Below are 27201 nucleotides of genomic sequence, written 5' to 3' on the forward strand. Positions count from 1 at the left end.
CAGACCAATCACAAGCACTGAAATTGAAACTGATTAAAAATCTTCCAACAAACAAAAGCCCAGGACCAGATGGCTTCACAGGCGAATTCTATCAAACATTTAGAGAAGAGCTAACACCCATCCTTCTCAAACTCTTCCAAAATATAGCAGAGGGAGGAACACTCCCAAACTCATTCTATGAGGCCACCATCACCCTGATACCAAAACCAGACAAAGATGTCACAAAGAAAGAAAATTACAGGCCAATATCACTGATGAACATAGATGCAAAAATCCTCAACAAAATACTAGCAAACAGAATCCAGCAGCACATTAAAAGGATCATACACCATGATCAAGTGGGGTTTATTCCAGGAATGCAAGGATTCTTCAATATCAGCAAATCAATCAACGTGATACACCATATTAACAAATTGAAAGAGAAAAACCATATGATTATCTCAATAGATGCAGAGAAAGCTTTCGACAAAATTCAACACCCATTTATGATAAAAGCCCTGCAGAAAGTAGGCACAGAGGGAACTTTCCTCAACATAATAAAGGCCATATATGACAAACCCACAGCCAACATCGTCCTCAATGGTGAAAAACTGAAACCATTTCCACTAAAATCAGGAACAAGACAAGGTTGCCCACTCTTACCACTATTATTCAACATAGTTTTGGAAGTTTTAGCCACAGCAATCAGAGTAGAAAAAGAAATAAAAGGAATCCAAATCAGAAAAGAAGAAGTAAAGCTGTCACTGTTTGCAGATGACATGATACTATACATAGAGAATCCTAAAGATGCTACCAGAAACTACTAGAGCTAATCAATGAATTTGGTAAAGTAGCAGGATAAAAAATTAATGCACAGAAATCTCTAGCATTCCTATACACTAATGATGAAAAATCTGGAAGTGAAATTAAGAAAACATTCCCATTTACCACTGCAACAGAAAGAATAAAATATCTATGAATAAACCTACCTAAGGAGACAAAAGACCTGTGTGCAGAAAATTATAAGATGCTGATGAAAGAAATTAAAGATGATACAAATAGATGGAGAGATATACCATGTTCTTGGATTGGAAGAATCAACATTGTGAAAATGACTCTACTACCCAAAGCAATCTACAGATTCAGTGCAATCCCTATCAAACTACCACTGGCATTTTTCACAGAACTAGAACAAAAAATTTCACAATTTGTATGGAAACGCAAAAGACCCCGAATAGCCAAAGCAATCTTGAGAAAGAAAAACGGAGCTGGAGGGATCAGGCTCCCTGACTTCAGACTATACTACAAAGCTACAGTAATCAAGACAGTATGGTACTGGCACAAAAACAGAAATATAGATCAATGGAACAGGATAGAAAGCCCAGAGATAAACCCATGCACATATGGTCACCTTATCTTTGATAAAGGAGGCAAGAATATACAGTGGAGAAAAGACAGTCTCTTCAATAAGTGGTGCTGGGAAAACTGGACAGGTACATGTAAAAGTAAGAAATTAGAACTCTCCCTGACACCATACACAAAAATAAACTCAAAATGGATTAAAGACCTAAATGTAAGGCCAGACACTATAAAACTCTTAGAGGAAAACATAGGCAGAACACTCTATGACATAAATCACAGCAAGATTCTTTTTGACCCACCTCCCAGAGAAATGGAAATAAAAACAAAAATAAACAAATGGGACCTAATGAAACTTAAAAGCTTTTGCACAGCAAAGGAAACCATAAACAAGACCAAAAGACAACCCTCAGAATGGGAGAAAATATTTGCAAATGAAGCAACTGACAAAGGATTAATCTCCAAAATTTACAAGCAGCTCATGCAGCTCAGTATCAAAAAAACAAACAACCCAATCCAAAAATGGGCGGAAGACCTAAATAGACATTTCTCCAAAGAAGATATACAGATTGCCAACAAACACATGAAAGGACGCTCAACATCACTAACCATTAGAGAAATGCAAATCCAAACTAAAATGAGATATCATCTCACACCGGTCAGAATGGCCATCATCAAAAAAGCTAGAAACAATAAATGCTGGAGAGGGTGTGGAGAAAAGGGAACCCTCTTGCACTGTTGGTGGGAATGTAAACTGATACAGCCACTATGGAGAACAGTATGGAGGTTCCTTAAAAAACTAAAAATAGAACTACCATATGACACAGCAATCCCGCTACTGGGCATATACCCAGAGAAAACCATAATTCAAAAAGCGTCATGTAGGGCTTCCCTGGTGGGAAGTGGTTGAGAATCTGCCTGCTAATGCAGGGGACACGGGTTCGAGCCCTGGTCTGGGAAGATCCCACATGCCGCGGAGCAACTAGGCCTGTGAGCCACAATTACTGAGCCTGCGCGTCTGAAGCCTGTGCTCTGCAACAAGAGAGGCTGCGATAGTGAGAGGCCCGCACACCGCGATGAAGAGTGGCCCCCACTTGCCGCAACTAGAGAAAGCCCTCGCACAGAAACGAAGACCCAACACAGCCATAAATAAATAAATAAATAAATAAATAAATAAAATTAAAAAAAATAAAAGAGTCATGTACCAAAATGTTCATTGCAGCTCTATTTACAATAGCCAGGACATGGAAGCAACCTAAGTGTCCATCAACAGATGAATGGATAAAGAAGATGTGGCACATATATACAATGGAATATTACTCAGCTATAAAAAGAAATGAAATTGAGGTATTTGTAGTGAGGTGGATGGACCTAGAGTCTGTCATACAGAGTGAAGTAAGTCAGAAAGAGAAAAACAAATACCGTATGCTAACACATATATATCGAATCTAAGAAAAAAAAAAAAAAGGTCATGAAGAACCTAGGGGCAAGACGGGAATAAAGACACAGACCTACTAGAGAATGGACTTGAGGACACGGGGAGGGGGAAGTGTAAGCTGGGACAAAGTGAGAGAGTGGCATGGACATATATACACTACCAAACATAAAATAGATAGCTAGTGAGAAGCAGCTGCATAGCACAGGGAGATCAGCTCAGTGCTTTGTGACCACCTCACCTAGAGCGGTGGGATAGGGAGGGTGGGAGGGAGGGAGACGCAAGAGGGAAGAGATATGGGAACATATGTATATGTATAACTGATTCACTTTGTTATAAAGCAGAAACTAACACACCATTGTAAAGCAATTATACTCCAATAAAGATGTTAAAAAAAAAGGAGACTTCTTTCTCCATTATGTATTATTTCATACAGCTTAAATATTCTTTACCAGATATATACATTATGTTTTTCATTGAACTTTTTGAAATAATTATAGATTCACATGCGGTTATTAAAAATAATAGAGAGATCCCATGTATCCTTTATCCAGTTTCCCCCAATGCTAATATCTTGCAAAACTCTAGGACAATCTCACAACCAGGATATTGATATTGATATAGTCAAGATACAGAACATTTCCATCACCACAAGGATTCCTCCTGTTGCCCTTTTATAGCCACGTCCACTTTTCTCCACTCCCAGCCCCTTCTTAATCCCTGGCAACTGCTAATCTGTTCTCCATTTCCGTAAAATGTTGATTCAAGAATTTTTATAAATGAATATAATATGTATAACCTTTTGAGATTTGCTTTTTCCACTCAGCATAATTCTCTGGAGATTCATCTAGATTGTTGCATGTGTCAACAGTTCATTCCTTTTTGTTGCTGAGTAGTATTCCATCATATGGATTTACCAGAGTTTGTTAAACCATTTGACTGTTGAAGGACTTCTGGGGTGTATCCCAGTTCTTGGCTATTATGAATAAGGCTGCTGTAAACATTCACGTACAGGAGTTGTGTTAGCATAAGTCTTCATTCTCTGGAATAAATGCCCAGGAATGCAATTCCTAGGTTGTATGATAGTTAATGTTTAGGTTTTATTTTTTTTAAAGAAACTGTCAAAGTGTTTTCCAGAGCGGCTGTATCATTTTAAATTCCCAACAGCAATATATGAGTGATACCATTTCTCTACATGCTCAACAGCATTTGATACTACCACTATTTTTTATTATAATCATTCTGATAGGTACACAGTGAAATTTCACTGTGGTTTTCATTTGCGTTCCTCTAATGGCTAAAGATACTAAATATCTTTTCAAGTTTATTTGCCATCTGTACATATTCTTCTGTGAAACGTCTCTATGCTTTTTTTTTTTTTTGCCAATTTTCTAACTGAGCTGTTTTTGTTAAAATGTTGAGTTTTTGAGAGTTCTTTATTCTAGCCTTTTGCCAGATGTGTGGTTTGCAAATAATTTTTCTGTCTGTAACTTGGCTTTTCATCCTTTCAACAAGGTCATTCACAGAACAAAATTTTTATTTGATAAAGTCCAATTTATCCATTTTTCATTTTATGGATCACGCTTTTGGTGTCAAGTTTAAGCGTGTCTATCCCTCCACCAAATACCACAGTCTTGATTACTGTGGTCATTTTAATAAGCTTGGAATCAAGTAGACTGATACTTTCCACTTTGTTTTGATTTTTAAAAAGAAAATTCTATTTTCTTTCCCTTTGCGTATACATTTTAATATTATTTATTCTATTAAAAAATCTTGTGGAGATTTTTAGAATTCTGTTAAACATGTATATCAGTTTGGGGAGAACTGACGTCTTTATTATGTTGCGTCTTCTAAGCCATGAATATGGCAAGTCTCTCCATTTATTTAGATCTTCCTTGATTACTTTCATCAGTGTTTTGTAGCTTTCAGCATACAAATCCTGTATGTGTTTTGTAAGATTTACATCTAGGTGTTTGTTTTTTGAGTAAATGTTATTGTATTTTTAATTTCAATGTCCACATACTCATTGCTAGAAATAAAATTTATTTTTTGTATGTATTGTGTATCCTGGGCCTTACTGAACTCATTTATCAGTTCTTGGAGTTTTTGTTTTTGTTTTTGTTTTGGTAGATTCCTTGGGATTTTCTAAGTAGACAATCATGTCATCTACAAATAGGAACAGTTTTATTTCATCCTTTCCAATCTGTATGTCTTTTATTTCCTTTTCTTGACTTATTGCACTATGTTGAATAAAGGTAATGAGTGTGGACATCCTTGTCTTGTACCTGATCTTAGGGGAAAACCACATTCGGTATTTCATCATTAAATTAAGTATAATGTTGAGGAAGTTCCACTCTATTCCTATTTATTTGAGTTTTTTTATCATGAATGGGTGTTGAATTTTGTCAAATGCTTTTTCTGTATCATTTGACGTGGTCATGTGATTTTCTTCTTTAGCCTGTTAATATGGTGAATTATATTGATTTTCAAATAGTGAACAAGACTTGCACCCCTGGAATAAACCTCATTTTTCATGGTGTATAATTCATTTTATATGTTGCTAAATTCTATTTGCCAATGTTTGTTAAGAATTTTTTTGGTCTATATTCAGGAGAAATATTGGTCTATATGTTCTTTGGGTTTTTTTGGTTTGTTTTCTGCATTGTCTTTGGTTTGGTATCTGGGTAATACCAACTTCTTAAAATGAATTGGTAAGTGTTCCCTCCTATTTTCCAGAAAAGCTTGTGTAGAATTAGTGTTAACTCTGCTTTAAACATTTGGTAGAATTTTCAGGTGAAACTATATGTGTCTGAAGGTTTCTTTTTTGGGAGTTTTTAAAATTATGAATTCAATTTCCTTAATAAGTATAGAGCTATTCAAATTATCCACTTCATTTTGGGTGGATTGTGGTAATTGTGTTTTTTGAGGAAGTGGCCCACTTTAAGTTGTAAAATTTACGTGTGCAGAGTTGTTTGTAGTACTTCTTTACTATCCTTTTTTTTTTTTTTTAATTTTATTTATTTATTTATTTGGCTGTGTTGGGTCTTCGTTTCTGTGCGAGGGCTTTCTCTAGTTGCAGCGAGCAGGGACCACTCTTCATCGCGGTGCGCGGGCCTCTCACTGTCGCGGCCTCTCTTGTTGCGGAGCACAGGCTCCAGATGCGCAGGCTCAGTAGTTGTGGCTCACGGGCCTAGTTGCTCCGCGGCATGTGGGATCTTCCAAGACCGGGGCTCGAACCCGTGTCCCCTGCATTGGCAGGCAGATTCTCAACCACTGCGCCACCAAGGAAGCCCTACTATCCTTTTGATGTCTACAGGATCTGTAGTGATATCCCCTATTTCATTCTGATCTTGGTAATTTATGTCTTCTCTCTTTTTTTTTTTCATTGTCAGTCTTGCTACAAATTGTCAGATTTATTGGTCTTTTCAAAGAACCAGATGTTCGTTTCACTGACTTTTTTCTACTGTTTTCCTGCTTTCAATTTCAATGATTTTTGCTTTTATATTTATTATTTCCTTTCTTCTGCTTGCTTTCAGTATATTTTGCTCATTTTTTCTAAGCTTTAGTGAGGTATAATTGACAAATAGAATTGTAATATATTTTAAGGGTACAGTATGATGACTTGATATACATATACATTATGAAAGGAATTCCCCCAACAAGTTAATTAACATATCTATCACCTCACAGAGTTACTTTTTTTTTTTTTTTTTGGTGAGAATACTTAAGATCTACTCTCTTAGCAAATATCGAGTATACAATACAGTATTATCAACTACAGTCACCATGCTGTACATTAGATTCTTGGAGCATACTTACCTTGTAACTGAAAGTTCGTACCCTTTCACCAACTTCTCCCCATTTCCCTCACCCCCTCAGGCCCTGGCAACCACCATTCTACTCTCTGTTTTTATGAGTTTGACTTTTTTTTTTTAAGATTCCACATGTAAGTGATACCATGCAATATTTGTCTTTCTCTATCTGGCTTATTTCACTTAGCAGAATGCCCTCCAGGCCCCCCGCTGGGCCTTTGCTGAAGTGGATGTGGGTGAGGCCACGGTTTTTTCTGTAGTGTTTGGCTAGAGTAGAACAGTTATTGTCTAAAACTGTTTTGTCTTGCTAGGGTGTCCCTTTCCTAGTCCTTCAGCTACAATGAGCAGGCTTTTGTTGGTTTTGTTTTGTTTTGTCTGCCCTTGTTGGCATTTCTTGGTTGCCGGCTTCTTTAGCTCTGAGTCTGGGATACATGAAGCAAAATAACTAGAACGAACCCAGCTAAAAATGTAAAAGACCTATGTTCAGAAACTGTAAAACATCAATGAGGGGAATTAAAGATGACCTAAATAAATGGAGGCTATTATTCCACATACCTGTGTTGGAAGGCTAAACAGTGTAGAGTCAATTCTCCCCCTTATTATCGCTGAATCACAATCGCTACTACTTTTTTTGAAAACTGACAAGCTTTTATACTAAAACATACATAAAAATGCAAACGGAAAAGAATAACCAAAGCACTCTTCAGGAAGAATAAAGAGAGAACATTCTCTACTAGATATCAAGATTTATAAACTAGAGTAATGATGATGGTGTGGCATTCACGACAAGAGACATAAATACACCAAAGGAACAGAATTGAGAGCCCAGAAGTTGACCTACACATAAATGGGCAAATATTTATATTTATAATAAATATTTTGGTTATATAACAGTGCAGAGACAATTGGAAATCCATGTGGAAAGGAAAAAATATAACCTCTACCTCACACTCTATACAAAAACCGACTCCCAGTAGGGAATGATCTAAATGTAAAAGGCAAAACAAAGATTCAAGGAGCTATTATGAGAGAATATCTTAATTCACAGGGTATGGAAAGATTTCTTAAACAGGAGACAAAAAGCACAGACCATAGCAAAGTAGGGAAAAGGGGACTGTATAAAACTTAAGAACTGCTCATCCAAACACACAACTGAGAGGGTAAAAAAGCAAGCCAGAGGGGAAAAAATTTTGTAATACATATAACTAAAAGGCTTACATCCAGAATATGCAAATAACTCCTATAAATCAATAAGACAAAGATAAGCAATCAAATAGGAAAATGGGCAAAGAAACTTCACCAATGATATCCAAATGGTCAGTAAACATCATTAGTCATCAGGAAAATCCCAATTAAAACCTCAATGAGATGCCACCCCACATATGCCAGAATTTCTAAAATTAAAAAGACTTCTGATACCTTGTATAAACAATAATATAGAGCACTGGACCTCTCATATACTGCTATATTAGTCTGTAAATTGGTACAACCACTTTGGAAAACCATTTGACAAATGCTATATTTAAATATCTGCATATTCTAAGACCTAGAGATTCCATTTCTACATATATACCCAAGAGAAATGCATGCACACATACAGCAAGAGCCTGGAAACACCATTAAGCCCAATGTCCATCAACAGTAGAATGGATTAAAAAAATAGTAGAATGGATTTAAAAAAATAGTAGAATGGATAAATTGTGATGTATTTATACACTGGATTACAACACAGCAATAAAAATAAATGAACAGTTTCCTAAAACTTACATAATGTTGACCAAAAAAACCCAAACATAAAAGAATATATACTCTATACTTCCACTGGATAAATTTTGAAAAGAATTAAGTAAAACCAAGCAGTGGTGCTTAATAATACACGCTTATAAAGACAAAAAAGTTCTTATAAAAATCAGATTATTTAAAAAAAATCAGATTATTGATTATCTTTGGTGATGGAGAAAAAAGGAAGCTATAGGAAGGGAGCACTAATGAAGACTAATGAAGTATAGGTAAGAGTCTATTTCTTGACCCAGGTGATGGTTATACGGTTGTTTGTGTCATGAAAATTCACTGAGCTGTATGCTTTTGTTTTCACTGAGCTGTTTGTTTTCACCCTGTATGTTTTAAATTTCACAATTTAAAAGTTTTAAAAACCTCATTCAAATGAAATCTTTCAAAACATTTACATTATGTCTTTATGATTTTTAACACTGAAGTTTAACACTATAAAGTCCTTAGGGCTAGCAGTATTAAAGTTCATAAAATCATAAAGGAACTTTTCCCAATTACACACGTGCTCTTCTCTCAAATAGCATCAAGAAATAAGTGAACATGCACCAGGGGAAGGTACATAATGAACTATGTAAATATTCTGCTTAATAATCTATACTCTAACATATTTTTCCTATAGATGTTATCATCCTATAGCTAAATGTTGAGTGTTTCTTCAGAATAACTGGTATATGAAGAAAAAAAAAAGTCAACCCAAAACAGCATATTCATTTTAGCAGCTATGATACTATGGTAATAATTTGAAAAAATTATATTTCAGGTGGACAGATAGGTTTGGTCTCCCTAGAGTATTACAGTCTATTCAAAAATTCAATATACTTAACACAGTATATCTTTTCATAACTTTTCTCCATCTGATGGTGGAAAAATTAGGTTTCTATTTATGTATGTTTTCCATTTACATAAAAATGTTATCTGCTTAAAAGTGTCTTAGAGTCACAGATAACCTGAGGTTTCTTTTAGGGAGCAAACAATGAAAGACAAAGGCACATGAGGATAATGTTTCTAACCCTTTCCTAGAGCCAAGCTTTCTCTGACTGATGATTGAAAACTGATAGTAACAGAATGCCACCTTTTAACAATTTACTACTTTAGAAAGGTAATTATATAATAGGTAATTTTGTAATTTTATATACTACATTAAGAACTCCTATAAGTCAATAAGTAATGTACCTATTTTTTAAATGGATAAAAGATACAAAAAAGTATATAAGAAATATTCACAGAAAAGGTAAGAATGGCCAATAAACACATGAAAAGATGCTAAGACATTAATAATAATTAAAGAATGTTAATTAAAATATGATAACATTTTCCTATCAATTGGCAAAAATGAAAAAGATCAAGAATATCCAATGTTGATAAGGGTATGGATAGATAAAAGTACTTATATACTGATGGCAGGACTACAAATTGGTACAAACTTTTTGAAAGGCAATTTGACAATACCTATAAAAATTTTAAACACATACAGCTGCCCTAATACCCAGCAATCCCATTTTTAAAACCTATCCTATGAAAAAATTAGTATAAGTGTGTAAAGATAAATTTATAAGGATATTTGTTATAGCACCAGCATGGGAGAGTGAATAAGTAAATTTTGGTGTATATATACAATGGAAATATCAAGCACTCTTTTTAAAATGCTGAATATCTTTGTTACTAATTTGGAAAGATGTCCAAGATACATTAATAAGCAATGCAAATAAACTGCAGAAAAATATATATAGCATTTCATTTTTATTTTTGAAAAAAGACTCTGCACATATGCATGTATATAAGCATAGAAAAAAGTCTGCAAGTATATACAGCAAACTCTTAACAATGGTAACCTCTGGAGGGGAAGAGAGTTTTGGTTTGGAGATGAGGAATAGGAAAGACTTATCTTTTATTTAATCCTCTGCATTGTTTGAATTCATTTTAATGAGCATATATTAATTTTTATTTTTAAAATAAGGATGTATTTAAATATAACATTTATTGAGTTATTCATTTAGCTGATTTACCCAATTTGGAATTACTTTACTATTTAATATTTTATGAAAAGTTACTTTATGGTCAGAATGAGATAATTCTCTTAGAACTTCTAAAGGAAAACAAACAAAAAAACACTTAGAAATAGCAGATTCTTCACCAAAGTCAGCATCAGTTCATTTTAACTAAGGGATAAATTAAATCTAAATATAATGTCTGAGATTAGTAACCGACACAAAGCACTTTAAACAACAAAGACAGTGAAGTTAAACAAAGATGAAAACCCACCTGGACTATATCCAAAACCATGCCAGCTGAGACTGTTCCAAAGCCAGCTAACAAAAATGGCACAAGTATTTGCAGTGCCATGACACCACTGGACTCCTTTGGTAATTTCTGGCTTGCTTCCACAATGACATCTTCATCACCATCTCTAGATACATCTTCATCTTGTAACATGGCCGTAGTTTCTGAAGCCTCCCTTCCATCACAATAATTGTAGTTGGCGTAGTCATCATACTTTTGGCTACAGCTTGATGGCGTGTGCCCACTGTTGCCATGAAAAGATGGCTCTGAGAAACTGTGATATTCCATGTGTTGTTCAGATCTATTACTAAAAGTTTGTGCTGCAGTTGATAACCCATCTTGCCAAATGCTGTTTCCTTTTTTGTGCCTGTCTTCCTGGTTTTTCTGGTAAATTACCGGAACCATACTCAACAGTAAGTTTAAGAACTTATCAGATTGAATTGTATTTAAACTTAAAGTCCAGTCTACAAAACCTCCTCCACTACTTGGACCACCACTTGTTCTGTTAGTAATAGATCTTCCTTTACTATTAGTCATATTGTCATCGCAAAAGACCCTGTATGCCTTAGATCTCAAGCTTCATGAACCATAGCAGATGAATCAGAACCACATGAATGCTGGTTTAAATTAAGATGTTGACTTCATTGTGTAGAAAACAACGTTTCCACTAAAAGAAGATGTTTAGAAGTTCCAGAGAGGGATTGGATCTGGAAAAATAAAATAAAATAATTTTTAAAAGTCAGATTAACTATCTTGATACTTCATAATTAAAGGTATAAAATAACACGTTCTTAAACCAACCCTAATGTACGATATTATATACCCTTTGGGCTTAACACATAACTGCTTTGTACACAGAAATGTAGTATACAGCTTTTTTGTGTGTTCTATCTTGGTTAAAAATGTTTATCTTTGCATACTTTATGTAATTAATACCCATATAAAGTCTTCAAATGTCTCTGAAATTCTAAAATAGACAAAGTTATTAAAGTAATGGCTTCCATTACTTATATTGAGGTCTCAGAATCAAATTGCTACAACCCTTCACATATGCAGGCACAACAAAGGTAAAGTATATGACATTATATTTTAAACATATTAAATAATAATCCGTGTTACTTTATTTACAACTTAATATAATATACATTTTGTTATTAAAATATGAAGAAACGATGATAATGTTTGCCATGAAATTATTTGATAAATATCCTAAATAGGGTACATGGCATTTACTTCACATGTAAAATTAGGCTGATGTCATATTTGTAGTTTCTGACATACAAAAAATTCATTATAGTTGATTTAGGAATATAATCCCTCTGTTACCTAAGAAATAACCAAAATGAAAAGGGATTACAAATATTCACTTAATCCTATTTTGCAAGCCAACCAAAAGAAAGCTTGCAATGCACTTATCACTTAATGCCCTTCTCAAAGTCAGCTCTGACCCTTAATCCCAGAGTATGCTCCTGATTGGCTGGTTATGGACAAGATTCTCCCTAAAGATCCTGAACTAAAGACACAGACACATTGTGTAAGCTGGTTTGAGAGTGACAGGCACTGAAGTTGTGAGGTCATACCTCACCTGCCCAGGTAGACAGTCTGACTCTTGGGACAGCTGCCACCACAGGTACATAAGCTTTCAAAGTTATGAGGGTGGGTCTAAGCCCTCAGGTGTTTCTCAGGAACGCCCAGCCCTGTCTTACATTTATAAGAGCATCCAAGATCAACAAACTGGCTCTGATTTGATAAGGGATAGATGGCCCACTGCCTAACTGGACTGCCCACCCACCAAGCTAGGCTAAGAATTGTTGCTACTATACTGCTGCTTTTAATGAAAACCATTCTATTCTTCAATACATGTTTTCAATTTCTTAGAATATCGATCTCCTCTCCTTGGATAGGAAGATCAATAACAAGGAATGGCAAAGGGAAAAAGAAAAGGGGTTATGTTGGGGACAAGTGGATGCTAGGATCTGGTTCATCTATTTCATCATTCACTCACTTTCCTTTCTTCCCTCTTGTGATTATGGAGGGGTCTGGGAATTCCTGCTGGGGAATATTCTTAAAATATAGATTCTAGGACTCTGGACCTACTGACTCAGAATAAGTTTGAGGCATATAAACCTTTTTTTTTTTTTTTAAGCTTCCCCAAGTGATTACAGTACAGACATCCCGTGGACCTGCAGAGAATCCAATGAGATTATGTACTAGTTGCCATTTTTTGCCACTTGCAGGCTGATCAGTATGCAGACAAAGGCAGTGTTTAAAGAAAATCAAAGGAATGGAAACAATGTCCAGAGTGAAGCAAAGAAGAACCCAAGCAGTCCACAAAGAGGAAGAAAGCCAGAACCGCTGCCTGAGAACTTTCCATGTAAGAAGGGCTCAGCTGTATGTCTGGAACTTATGAGATTCCCAGCAGCCTTACATGAGTCAGATTGAGCAGGTTTCTGTTCCTTCAACCAATTCACCTCTTTTTAAGTAGTGAGCATTTCACTGCCCCAAAGAGATCTCTAATCAAACAAAAAACAGAACAAACCTCAGAGATAAAGCTTTCAGACAAGTCTATTCCACTGAAGGGCCAGTGATGGATATAGGCAATTTCTTCTTCCTCTTGAAGCAGAATTATAAGGATAATCAAAATGGAAATGCAGAGAAATGTAGATAAACAATAAAGAAAGATGACAGTATGTATATCACCATTCAGTCACCATTCAGCTCAAAAAGCATGCTCAGGAAAATTGACCAGCTAACACTAAATAGGAAAATGGAGTGAGGAGAAGGTTAAAAAAAAGAGGAATTTCCCAAAACAAGTCATCTCTCTTGGAGTGTTTGCAGGACATGGTTAAGCACATAGTCTGCACTGATCTGGCCAGCAGGATCCAGATGCAAAGACACATCCAGCTCTTACTTTTGCCCCTAGTATTCTTTCTTCAGAAGGTTAGATGGAGAGGTGGATATTCTGTACACAGGGCCACTGTGCACAGAGACCAGATAGAGCCTTTGGGTAAATTTAAAACAGTGCCTCCTGGAAAAAGGAAGCCACAGGAATGGGGTCTCCGGCTGGATTTCAGCCCCCCTCCATCCCCTCAGCCAAGCACCTTCAGGCACTGCAGGATCTGCACAACCTTATACAACAAGACTGGGCAGTTGGGTGAAATGGTAAACTACGCTTAAAGAGCATAAAACAAACAAACAAAAAACCACATTTTTATTGTTGTTTCCTCAGCATCTTTCCCCAGTTTTTCAGCTTATGGTATTTCCATCTCCCACGTAAAACCACACTTGCCCTGTTCCATGAGGTTCTGGTAGGCCTAGTGATCAGTCCTCTCCCCTCCAGACCACATAATGACAAGTGCCTGGAGCAGGCCTGAGTCCTACCCCGGAATTTCACATATTTGTTGGCTTATTATTTCCTGAATGGCTACTAGATCCTGGGGTTGCCCCATTAACAAAAGAGGCACTATTCTTGCTTCAAGGATTTTTCCTTGTAGTGGGGAGGAACAACAATCAGGTGAGCAAATAAATAAATGAGATAATTTGTGGTAAAGGCAGTGAAGGAAACAGTTAATAGAGCAAAGAGTGAATGACTTACAGGGCTACTTCAGAGGGGAAGGCCTCTGGAAGGGTGTTTTCTCACTTCCTCTTGGAATGAAATAGTTCTGAAGCTGTCACTCTGTCTTCCTCCTCAAAAAGCTCCCTCGACCACCACTACCACCACCACCACCACTAACACTTGGAGGAAAGCTCATCTATGTTAGAAAAGGATCCACAGAAACAGAGAATCAGAGCTAGGAGATGATGAGAGGGTTTGACATCATGATGAGAATGTCTATCTCATTTATTTAAAGCCCGTTCCATCCCTGTTCTTCCCAATTATGTGGGCCAAGAAATCTCCACTGCTTAAGCTAGTCTGAGTGGTGTTTCTGTCCTAACATCTGTTTTTTAAATAATGCAATTTGGAAGTACTAGGAATTACCTTGCTACCTGTGCGTGCCACGGACCACATACCACCATCCTGCACTGAGGAAAATGTGTTTATTTTTATTTATCCTTCATTTTATCCAGTTAATGAGTGATCAGTTATTCTAATGCTTGCATATTGACAAGGTCTATTATCTCCCTTAAAGACTCCTTAAATTTTCTTCCTTTAAAGAAATCACTTAGAAACTCATTGAATAATGGTTACAATCAAAATACTTTGTGGTTGATTTAAAATAGGTAATGTACACATATGCCACTAAATAAAAAGTTGGTTGGGTTGCTCTATATTGTTATTCATCCATGAATGAGTAAAAACAACTAAAAATTTAAAAAATAAGTGAATAGAATTGGGCAAAGTTTCCCCTGGTTTTAGGTGCTTTAAGTTAAAGAATACCAGTGGAGATATTTATGGGTTACTCTTTAGCTACCTAATAGGTTATTTTAATCTAGTACCAACATAGCCGAAAATAAACAGTGTCTTTAAAAGTTTAGGTTTAAAAGTTTAGGTTAGCTTAGGTTTAAATTCTCAATTCTCTTTGTAAGTTATAAAGCAAGCAATCTCTAGGAAAAAGGAATCCACTACTTTATTTGCTAATGGCCAATGTTTGCACAAAACAGAAGTTTCCAAAAAAAAAAAAAAAAAAGCATCTGCAGCAGGTAAAACAAGTACAGTGATTAACATTGTGGCTTGGGATTTTTTTTTCCAAATTGCTACATGAAAAAAAAGTATTATCTATAGTGCTCATGTAATGTCAATAAAAATATCAGGGATGATTCAAAAACCCTCGATTGAGTGGCTATATCAAATGCTGTTATGCAGCAATTTTGTTCCAAAGATCCTTTAGGTGTCATGTGGAGCCAACACAGGGGCAAGTCTATCTGAGTGCCTTATAAACCCTTGTTACTCAAAGTATGGCCCACGGTGCAGCACCACTGGTATCACCTGGGTGGTTATGAGAAATGCAGGATCTCAGCTCCCAAGCATAACCCAACCTACTGAATCACAACCTGTGCTCTTAATAGCATCTCCAAGTGATTTATGTACACATGGAAGTTTGAGAAGCACTTCCCTGAACATTCAAAAAAGAATCTGACTTACACCCATTAGACTAAAAATTAGATGTTGTCAGACTTTCAAATGTGAACAAAGACATGAGAACTGGTAACACATACAACACCACTAGTGCAAGTGTAAACTGTACAACCATGTTGGAAAACAATTTGGTTTTATCTACTAAAACTGAAGACACATATGCCCCACATTCCAGCAATTCCACAGCTAAGTACATACCCTGAAGCAACTCTTGCTTTGTACACCAGGAGACACATAAAAGAATATCCTTAGCAATATTTTCACACTAGCAAAAAAACTGGAATTAACTCAAGAAAAAAGATAAATGGCGGGAGAGTCACACAATGGAATATATGAAGAAGGGGATGATAAGCAAGCACAAATTTCAAGAGAATGGTTACAGTTGGGGAAGTAGTATAAAAGCACACAGGGAACTTCAAAAGTAGTGGTTATATTTTTTAAGCTTGGTAGTAGATACATGTTTATTATTGTTCTTTAACATTTTCATTACATCACATGAGTGCTTCAGTCACATGAGTGATATTGTGACAGATTTTCTTACTCCCATTTATTGCTCCCCTCCTATAAGAGGATTGTTTTCTCCACCTGTTGCCATGTTACCTGCAGGGACTATGGGAGGATTATACTGCCTCACGTCCACTGACATCAGGTTTGGGCATCTGACTCATGATGGCAGCAACATCTACAAACAGAAATAGTTCAGCTATGGCTTCTTTTCCATCTGACATGGGAATGACATGTCCTAGGTAAGTGCTGCTTCTTCAGACTGGGTCCTGGGACAAAGATAACACACAGAGCTGCAGCAACCTACAAGCAACATGCAACATGAGAGAGAAAGAAAGCTTTGCTGATGAAAGCCACTGAGAGTTTGGAATTGTTTACCACCACAGCATGATCTAACAAAAGCTAACCAAAAAAGTAAATATTTTAAAGAAGAATCTGACCCACAGATTCCCATCTAGTTTAGTTTAAGAGAATCTCTCTGATATATGAGCACAGAAGGATTCCGTCTATGGTTAAAGGTTTGAAAACAGTGTTTTCCAAACATTTAGATCTCATTAACCGAATTTCCCCCCAAATTTTACCAATTTAAAAATGATCTTTCCTTTAAAAATAAAAATGCAGAAAGGACAAAGTCTTGGACTAAAAGCCTTTCCATTGAGCACATTTAGATTTATCAAGAACTCACTTCATGCTCCCTGTGAAAGCTTTGTCATGGGCCAGCATTAATCTATAGAGTTGTGTCAGGGAACCACTGACTTAAAGGAAAACAAACTAATACAAAACAATCCCGATGAATTCAACTGTAGTTACAAAAACAAAAAAACATTAATGCTAAAATTGCTTGTTTTTAGAAGAAAAAGAATTGTATTGTATGTGTGTTGATTTACTAAATCAGTATCTCGGAGAAAATCTGCCCATCGTGCTGCAAGAGGCATTCTGTTCCACTGCAAAGGTTAAATAATACACTTGAAAAATTCATCAGAGCTGTGAGTTAGCAGGCCTAAGTCACGCCTCATTACTAAGAGAGGCAATAAATGGAAGTTTAACACTTTGTTATCTTCCCATAACAACAACAAAAAGATTATCGCATTTAGTCGAAAATCTCAAAACTTGTTGGGGGGGGGTATTTTACATTTGTATAAACACACATAAAACCGCAGCACTATCACACACACACACACACACACACACACACACGCAAAATAACCTAGAAGTCAAGCCAGCTTATGGTTACTGTGTATTCTTAGTTTCACCACTCTGCAAGTGTGCATTCTGCTTTGTTTTAAATTTATTTATTTATTTTATTTATTTATTTTTGGCTGCGTTGGGTCTTCGTTGCTGCATGCGGGCTTTCTCTAGTTGCAGCGAGTGGGGGCTACTCTTCATTGCGGTGCGCGGGCTTCTCATTGCGGTGACTTCTCTTGTGGAGCATGGGCTCTAGGCGCGCGGGCTTCAGTAGTTGTGGCACACAGGCTCAGTAGTTGTGGCTCGTGGGCTCTAGAGCACAGGCTCAGTAGTTGTGGCGCACGGGCTTAGTTGCTCCACAGCATGTGGGATCTTCCCGGCCCAGGGCTTGAACCCGTGTCCCCTGCATTGGCAGGTGGATTCTTAACCACTGCGCCACCAGGGAAGTCCCCATTCTGCTTCTTTCATTTCCTCTGAATATATGTCTTCTGTTTCTGTTTGTTATAAAGATGTAGATAGTCACCAAACAGGATGTGTTATGCGGTCAGTTAAATCAGATTTCAGAGAGGTCATGCCAGCCAAAACTAGCTAGACCTTAGCCGATATTGCACAAATTATTTTGTTTTATAAAAAATTTTGGTACATTCTTTTGAATAATATCCAGTAAGTACTTAATTGTTTAACTGAATAGCAGGTTCACACAGAAGGATTATGTCGATTTAATTTGCTTTTTACAGCACCCAAACCACAGGCTGCCTTTACGGCCGCTCAGTTTTCTTCCACTACGTTCATTTAAAGAATGAAACTTGTGTAAACATAAATCCTCACTGATTTCAATGATTAGCTCTTTCCATTTAAGCAAAAACTATTTTAAAAAGTCTCAGTGGCCTTTTAGATTTCAGTTTCACATCTGAACTCCTCAGCTTCCCCATTCCTCATCCCAAACTCCCTTTTCCTGAAGAATTGACCAACAAACCACTCTTCTCAGCACATATTCCAAACAGCTCTTAACTAATCACCCCTTTGGTTTTCTCATGTTCACTCTGACGCCACTTTCTGCTGTCCTGCCATGACCTCACTGACATGCTTCTCCCTTGAGAATGCATCAGAACCATGAGGTCACCCTAGTCCCATTCATGGGGATCACAGACCTTGACTACTGAATCACACTGAAGAACTCTCTTCCCCATTTGAGATAGTCCTACAGCTATGACTAAAACCATTTCTCATTTTTAACCCTTTGATTTCACTATTCTCCACGGGGCTGCCTACATTGCTTATTTTTCCTAATTGTTTCATGCTGACGCGTTGCCTTCTACTAGATTTCCTAAATCTGCTAAATTACTACCTCGTACTCTTCTCTAAGCTTCCTCTATTCAATCAAATTTCCTTTATTCAGCTTTCCCACCTCTACACTTTCTACCAAATGTTTCCTAATGTCCTGAAACTTTCACCTCATTCAAAAGGTCACAATAAAAGTCTACCACCTCAAAGAAATCTACCCAAATTAATGCAGGGTTAAGGGTACAGAGAGGAAAAAAACAGTCAAAATTAAATGCCCAAAACAGTTAGCAATCTTCCTCAGGTACAGTTTAAAAAAATTTTTTTTTAAATGAAAGGTGTCCATTTGGTCTCCCACTGCCCGTTCTTACATGGCAAAGATGACATCTTGTGTCTCCGATGATATCTGATATATCACTTGACCCTCAAAAGTTAAAAATCAATATGGCACTGTAAAAGAAATCTCCAGAATTCCAAATGTACTACTGCTGCTTGCCAGAGGTATAATTCGATATCCAGTTAAGAATGTATAACTAGAAAAAAAAAATGTATGGACCTCTTTTGCTCATTTCCTGTAGTTAACTAAGGAAAAGGAACTATCCCAAGGCAACAATTCTGAAGAACGAAGATGAGTCCAGTCAGTAACTATTCTGCAAACTCCATATGCAGTTAAGTCTCAAACTGGTCCAAACAATAGCTGAGTTATAGCAATACACATACCACAATTTTTATCATTGTTCAGGTCATTTAAAAGTACTTGGAAGAGGGAATTCCCAGGCAGCCCAGTGGTTACGGCTCTGCGCTTCCAAAGCAGGGGGCACGAGTTTGATTCCTGGTCGGGGAACTAAGATCCCACATGCCGTGAGGCGGCCAAAATAAGTACCTGGAAACCGAAATATAAAAACTGCTACCTCACAAATACTGTCCTCCCCGATTAAAAGGCTCACCTCTAAAGTGGAATCAACGTATCTCCCCCCTCCCTTTTTTTGCTTTGGTTGAAATGCATAGAGTTAGCTCCTAGAAAAAAAAATGTTGACTTTCTGGCTTAAACTGGAAACTGTCTAATTAAACTGAATTCAAGCACTCACACAGGTTTCATTTAGGTAACAGGTAGTGATGTCAAGCTTTCTTGATTTGGTAGTCCTGATATTCTCTAACAAACACAGAAGCTTGAGAAATCATGGGCATGATTCAGCTCCTGATATCCCAAAGCTAACGGACTCCATAAAACAATCACTCATTTCTAAGACTGCCCACTGATAGAAAAGAGTAACATCATAAAATTTATCAATCCTAAAGTTTCTATAGGCCTAAAAGACAGCCAAACATTTGTAAAGAATTTGTTTGAGCCCAGAGAAAGAATCAGTGGGTATAATAAATCTTCGGTATAATAAATCCTCAATACATCTCAAATAATGTTCCAAAGGAAACCAGAACCAGACAACTGATTTGTTTTCAGAATCACAACCCTCAACCCCACTTAAAAAAATAATTTTTAAAAAAGAATGCTTTATTTGGAAGAAGGATACACCGAAGACAAGCCAATGAATCAACTAAAACAAAATCCGCAGTTGAACCATTTCTGCTTATTGAGAAAATGTTGACAGAATAAATATAGTGTGTGTCCAAAGAACTAAGTGTATCGCATAAACAAAGTACAGTTCATTCTACCAAGTGCACTGACTGGCACTTGGTAGAATGAACTTTGATTATATTTATCCCCTATCAAATCAACTGAAAAGTGAAAAAAAAAACCCAATCATTTAACTAGAGATTCTGATTAGATTAATAGCAATACAGTTTTATAATACAGGTAGTAAACAATGACCAGAAATATCACTTAGTACTACTGTTTGAAACAACTCGGTGAATAGTTGGTAGCAAAGGAGCTAAATCAGAGAACTCTGTTTTGAAGCCGAGAAAGAATCTCCCATTTTAAGACATTTCTTACATGTATCTTATTCAAAAAAACTACTTAACCACTCTCTTGCAATTAACTTGCAACTGACATTCCTTAATTTCCTGCAAACTACTGCTGAGAACATCACCACCTTACCAATCACCCTAAAGTCACATGAAACTTTACTTAGAAATTATAGCTACAGAAAGCCTAGCTACTGAAAACTGGTATTTTTTTTTTTCATTAATGAAGATTGAGCCACACTTTTATTTTACTTCAGCAACAAGGAAACTTACAGCTACATCTGAAACTCACATCTATGATCAATTTATTCATCTTAATGTTACACTGCTAGTTTTATTTTCTCTGGTACTGATTTCATAACTTTTTTAAAAACCAATATTTCTTGTAAATGTTATTTTTTATAAAGTGACTCAACACCTTTGTGTAAAAGGTAGTGTACATGAGAATAAAACATAAATAATACATTTCCTTACTGGTTTTCTCTGGCACTTATAAATCTGAAATACCTAAATTTAGAGACTAGGTAACTGGAGTTCAGCATTTCAAATGAAGAGAAATTATTATTCAGAACTCACCAAAAAGTATACTTTCATACTTTTAGCCTTAATACATCCTTATACTCTTAAAGAGAATTCCATTTTAAAAACGCAAACACACTTCTAGGGCCAACTTAAAATATACTCTTTATTCTTCGTACAATTAAAGTGAAAACTGAATATAAAATCTTCCAGAATTGTAAACTGCAGAATGGATAACCACGTGTCAAAGTAAAAATCTTCTTTCTAAGAAAAGGAAAAGGGAAAAATGATTTGCCACGTGTAAGGTTAACATTTTTCTTCTACATTTGAAGACCGAGAGTGCCCCATAATTTTCATGGTGATCCCATCCCAAATATTTACTCAGAGCCATTCTACCCCTCCAGGGGCCCTTCTCCCTCCCCTATCCCTGAGGTGAAGCAGCACGCTACACCCTGCTGAGCAGGCCACATAGAATTACACTACCTTCTACTAGGTGATGAAACAGGACAGCTCCCAAACCGAGCGAGGTCTTCCTCAGGTAGTGGCCTACCATCACCTTCCCTCGCTGGAACACCTTCACAATGGTACCACCCGGGGAGATGACACCGATCTTCCCCGTTCCCAAACTGTACTTTCCCTCAGTACTGCTCCCTGGTACACAGAGCTGTGAAGGCAGGTCAAGTGCACAAACTCACAGCAAGAGGCTCTATTAGATTAGGTGAACCACAGGTACACAGTGTTATGTTACTAAACTATTTTGGCATCAAACTGAAATAATGATCTAACTCTTTCAGTACCTTTACTCTCTGCAATCAAGTCTCTCCTCTACCCTTTGGTCAGAGCTGCGTACTTTTTTATTCAAATACCAGTTTAAAAAAAAAAAAAAAAGGAGCCCAAGGGCTCTAAGTCCAGCTTGAAGTTCAAACTAAAACTACCCTCAAAGACATCCCAAAACAACTTAGTTGCCACATACTGGCCTTTGCTCATAAAAATATCCTGACTACCTTTCTTTCCCAGCTCATTTGGAAATGGTGCTTCTAACATCCACTGGCATAGAGTTCTCTTCTATTGTTTTTCTACTGTTCACAGAAGCGATATGTGTTCAATGCAAAATAAACAAATAAAGGCCAAGGACAAACAAAGTTGTTTATTCTGGAAACCCACCATCTAGAGATAATCACTGATGATGTATTAGTGCATATGATAACTTTATTGTTGATATATTTTTTCTATATGTTTAAAACAAAAATTGGTTCACATTACACACAGTTTGGCATCCTGCTTTTTGCATTTCATAAAATATCAAAAAAGAGTGTCTTATCAGTATCCTACAAAGTTATTTTTAATGGCTACTTAAAATTTCCTCTTTCTAAAACTCCCAGGGGCTCTAAAATTTCTTCTTTCCTACTTCTCCCCCTCCACAGTTTCCCAGTAGGAACACAACTAAAAAGCAACATTCATTCAATTAATACATCCTAAACACTTCCAGAAAACTAACATTCCGCTGTATTCACAGCAATGATTTCATTTATATTTTATATTGTTAGATGATCATGAATAAATAACTGCATCTGTGCCACCAAGTTCCAAGGCAGGGCCAGGCTGCCATCAAGTCTACAGTGTGTCTCCCCCATGAGCCATGACATATAATTCAAAATGATAACTCCAAACAAAATAAGAGTCACAACAAGGTACAACTTTTCCTGGAAAGACTATTTCATTGTTTCTTTAAAAGCCACAAAACATTAACAGATGGCCAACAGGCACATGAAAAGATGCTCAACAACATATTAGAGAAATGCAAATCAAAACCACAATGAGGTATCATTTCACACTGGTCAGAACAGCCATCACCAAAAAGTCTACAAATAATAAAGGCTGGAGAGGGTGTGGAGAAAAGGGAGCCCTCCTATAGTGTTTTTTTGTGGGAATGTAAATTGGTGCAGCCACTATGGAAAACACTATGGAGGTTCCTTTAAAAAACTGAAAACAGAACCACCATATGATCCAGCAATACCACTCCTGAGCATATATCCAGAAAATATGAAAACTCTAGTTCACCTCAGTGTTCACAGCAGCACTATTTACAAGAGCCAAGACATGGAAACAACCTAAATGTCCAGTGACAGATGAATGGATAAAAAAGTGGTATATATATATATATATATACAATGGAATATTACTCAGCCATAGAAACAACTGAAATATTGTCATTTGCAGCAACATGGATGGATCTAGAGATTATCAAACTGAGTGAAGTCAGACAGAGAAAGACAAATATTATATGATATCACTTATATGTGGAATCTTAAAAAATAATACAAATGAATCTATATACAAAATAGAAACAGACTCACAGACATAGAAAACAAACTTATGGTTACCAAAGGGCAAAGGGAGGGAGGGGAAGGGATAAATTAGAAGTATGGGATTAACAGATACAAACCACTATACATAAAATAGATAAGCAACAGGATTTACTGTTTAGCACAGGGAACTATATTCAATATCTTGTAATAACCCCTAATGGAAAATAATCTGAAATATATATATATATAAAAAACTGAAAAAAAATTACAAAATATTAAATTATTTAAATTTTTTTCTCTCTTTTGGTGCCCCCTTGCTAATGCTCAAACACATGTTTACATTGTCTATTAAGCACTGCCCCCAGGGATTGAGAAAAGAATAGGTTTTTTTGTTTGTTTTTTTTTTTAATTTATTTATTTATTTATTTATTTATGGCTGTGTTGGGTCTTCGTTTCTGTGCGAGGGCTTTCTCTAGTTGCGGCAAGTGGGGGCCACTCTTCATCGCGGTGCGCGGGCCTCTCCTTATCGCGGCCTCTCTTGCGGAGCACAGGCTCCAGTCACACAGGCTCAGTAATTGTGGCTCACGGGCCTAGTTGCTCCGCGGCATGTGGGATCTTCCCAGACCAGGGCTCGAACCCGTGTCCCCTGCATTGGCAGGCAGATTCTCAACCACTGCGCCACCAGGGAAGCCCAAGAATAGGTTTTGTTCTAAGGAATAATATGAGTTTAAACTCAGCTGATAAAATCTATGCACAATCAAAATCCCAGACTTGAGTCCACAGATTTCAGACAAACACATTTTTAAACGGAGAATGTTAACTGCTTGTTCAAAGTTGTATTATTCATGTGGAATCACTGGCAAATGCTTTATGCTGTGTTTGAAACTGTACAAAGCTTCCCGAGATATCTGCAATGCTTTCATCAGATGAATAAATCAATAACATGATTTGTATTGAGTGGTTTTACCGGGGAATTTCAAGTGACTTATTCAGCAAATCGCCACACTTCAATTAAAAGAGATGATTTGCTTCCAAAAAATTAAACGTGAAGAAGTGTCAACACACTAATGATACTGACAGTAGTTTAGAGGCTGGGTTCTAAAGTCAAACTGCTTTGGCTTAAATTCTGACTTTCACTAGCTATGGGACGTATGCCTCTATACCTTAGTTTCCTCATGAAAAAATACCTCCTCCATTGGGTTACTGTGAGAATTAAATGACTTAATACATGTAAGGTGCTCAGAACAGTGTATTGAGCCTTCAATAAATATTAGCTAGTTATCATCATCATTATTCATTATTATTACTATACATTTTTGTAAAAGGCTCAAAACCTACTTTCCACCTCTTTCTCCCCTTACTAAGGAACATACTAGACCACAGAAGCACAAAAATGTTATACATTGCTGTATTAAACCCCTACCTTATAATTTTCAGATCAACTGTGTTGTTCCTACTTTCTTTAAAAAATAAACTGAAGTTTAATATTTACATTGTATACACTGCACTCATCCTACTTTTCATTAAACTGCCAGCATGCTATAAAATACTGTATATCTATAATGACCAGTATATACACAGAACAAATGGTACCTATATACACTGAACAACACAGGTCTTCAGGAAACCACAATGTTTTAAAAGGAAAAAAGAAGATGAAAGCTGGAATAGGAAGTAGCTCTAACACTGTTGTTAAATTTAAATATCATATCTAATGTACTTTTTTACTTTTAAAAAGGTATCTAAATAACATTTTTACAATTTACAAATAAAACAGACTACCTTAAACCATTACTGTAAGGTTTATTCTAGACTAGAGAACTAAGTCTGCTCAACCAGAATGAGAAATATTACAAAGATAGAATCCATCATGAGTTTGCCTGGGGTTATTCTGAAACCTATAATCCAGAAATGACAGACAAGAGTTTTCTGACTTTTTTTTTTTTCAAAGAGTACTAGAACATTACCATAAAAATTCTATACTGTTTGTTATGTAAAAGATAGAGGAAAGTGGCAGATAAAATGAAGAAAATAGGCCAGGCTTTGGACTCTGGGCCTACCTATTAATTTTGCTTTCTTGATCATAGATATAACAGTCTGTTTTAAATCCCAGGAGAATACACTGGTTAATAATGAAAAAGATTTATTTCCCCACTAAATGTTCTTTGGACCTATTACTTTCCTATATTGTTTATTCATACCTTACCAGGAATATGAATAGCTTATCAAAAAGCCACTCTCAGAATAAAAAAAAAACACTTCTTCAAAGAACTAGAGTCTAGGGAATTCCCTGGAGGTCCAGTGGTTAGGGCTCCATGCTTCCAATGCAGGGGCCATGGGTTCGATACTTGGTCAGGGAACTAAGACCCCGCAAGCCATGTGGTGTGGCCAAAAAAAAAGAAAGAACTAGAGTCTAATCCATAAGTCCTCCCAAATATCTAAAAACTTAAACCCAAAAGAAAGGAGAACAATCACCCATTCTACAGAACATCAAAACCACTGAAAGCAAAAAGAATAGACTTTGTTTGTATGTACTTGTATAATCTTTTCTGAAAACCTAGGAGGTAGACATGTTCATACACTACAGTTCAGGAAACTGAGTCTCAGAGAGGTTAAGTAATATGTTCAAGTTATAAAGTCAGTAAAATAAAGACACAGGACTCAAATTCACAACTTTCTTACCAGTTAATGATAAAGCAGAAATGACAGGCATTCCCTGTACACCACCAGTGTGAGTGGCCACGGAGATGAGGATTACAGAACCAAGTCCTTCAGTGCTCCCTCCCAACTCCATGCCCTACACCGGAATCTAGCAAGTTGGATTCAAGTTATTTTTGAACACAGTTGATTGCTCAAGAATGGAAACAGCTCCCTCCCAAGTCTCACACCCTAATTCACAGGTGAATTATCTTCTGCATTATCTTCTGTTAATAAATAAATGAGCAATTATTTACTGAAGACCCTGAAATGTAACCATACCATAAACTGCCCTTTTTATAAGTGCCATATAAGGTAGTGTAGAAGGAAGAGACCACTTATATCTTTAGTATCTGCCCCTCAAAAGCTCTTGTTTTATAATACATAATTGCACTTATTTACATGAAGGTTGCTCTTTACTAGTCTGTGAGCTTTTGATACAAAATTCTGCACATTCCCCACTCAGTATTAGTCAAAATGTAGGTGGCGTCCACTAAAAATGTTGAAAGGAGTGAACGAAACATTGACGAGTTGAACCTTAAATAACAAGATTTAGAGAGATGGAGAAAAAGGGGAAGTACGTCCTAACGAGGCGGCTGGCAACCAGGCAAACGACTGCTGGGGAAATGAATAGGCGGGTCTGAGTAGCAGATCCGTATCACCAAGCAGCAAAAAAACGGTAAACTGGAAGATCTGGAATTCCTGAGTGCGGGGTTAGGACTTCATCTTCTAAATTAGGCCAATTGTTTTTGAACATTTATTTTTAATGCAGGGGAATGCTTTGTTTAAATTAAACCCTACTCGAAACCCCAATATAGAAAACAGGTAAAAGCAAAGCAGTACCGGTTGAAGCCCCACTCAGTCCCCATCTTACCTAATTGAGAAGCCCCCAAAGCCCCTCCTTGGAGCACAGTTTGAAAACCACTGGGTTAGAAAAAGGTCTGCAAGGACAGATACCAAAGTGCTCAGAGCACTGAGTTCTGGAGAACTGGGTTGGCCTAGGTTGAGGGAGCAGGGTAAGGAAGGACTTGAAATACTATTTTCACTTTT

General features: G+C 36.6%; 1 protein-coding gene across 2 annotated transcripts in view; it reads right to left on the reverse strand.

Annotated features, from left to right (window-relative positions):
* The window catches only part of SLC41A2 (solute carrier family 41 member 2), a 130908-nt gene that overhangs the window by 95958 nt on the left and 7749 nt on the right, over window positions 1-27201 (reverse strand). Inside the window, exon 2 of one of the 2 annotated variants that reach the window (XM_059934812.1) lies at window positions 10639-11363. In XM_059934812.1, the coding sequence (XP_059790795.1) occupies window positions 10639-11193 (555 nt within the window). In that variant the 5' untranslated portion in view covers window positions 11194-11363. Of the gene's footprint in view, window positions 1-10638; window positions 11364-27201 lie in introns of those variants that run through there. The other variant, XM_059934813.1, reaches the window with a different exon arrangement.

Source organism: Balaenoptera ricei, chromosome 10 (genome assembly GCF_028023285.1).
Source record: "Balaenoptera ricei isolate mBalRic1 chromosome 10, mBalRic1.hap2, whole genome shotgun sequence".
NCBI lineage: Eukaryota > Metazoa > Chordata > Mammalia > Artiodactyla > Balaenopteridae > Balaenoptera > Balaenoptera ricei.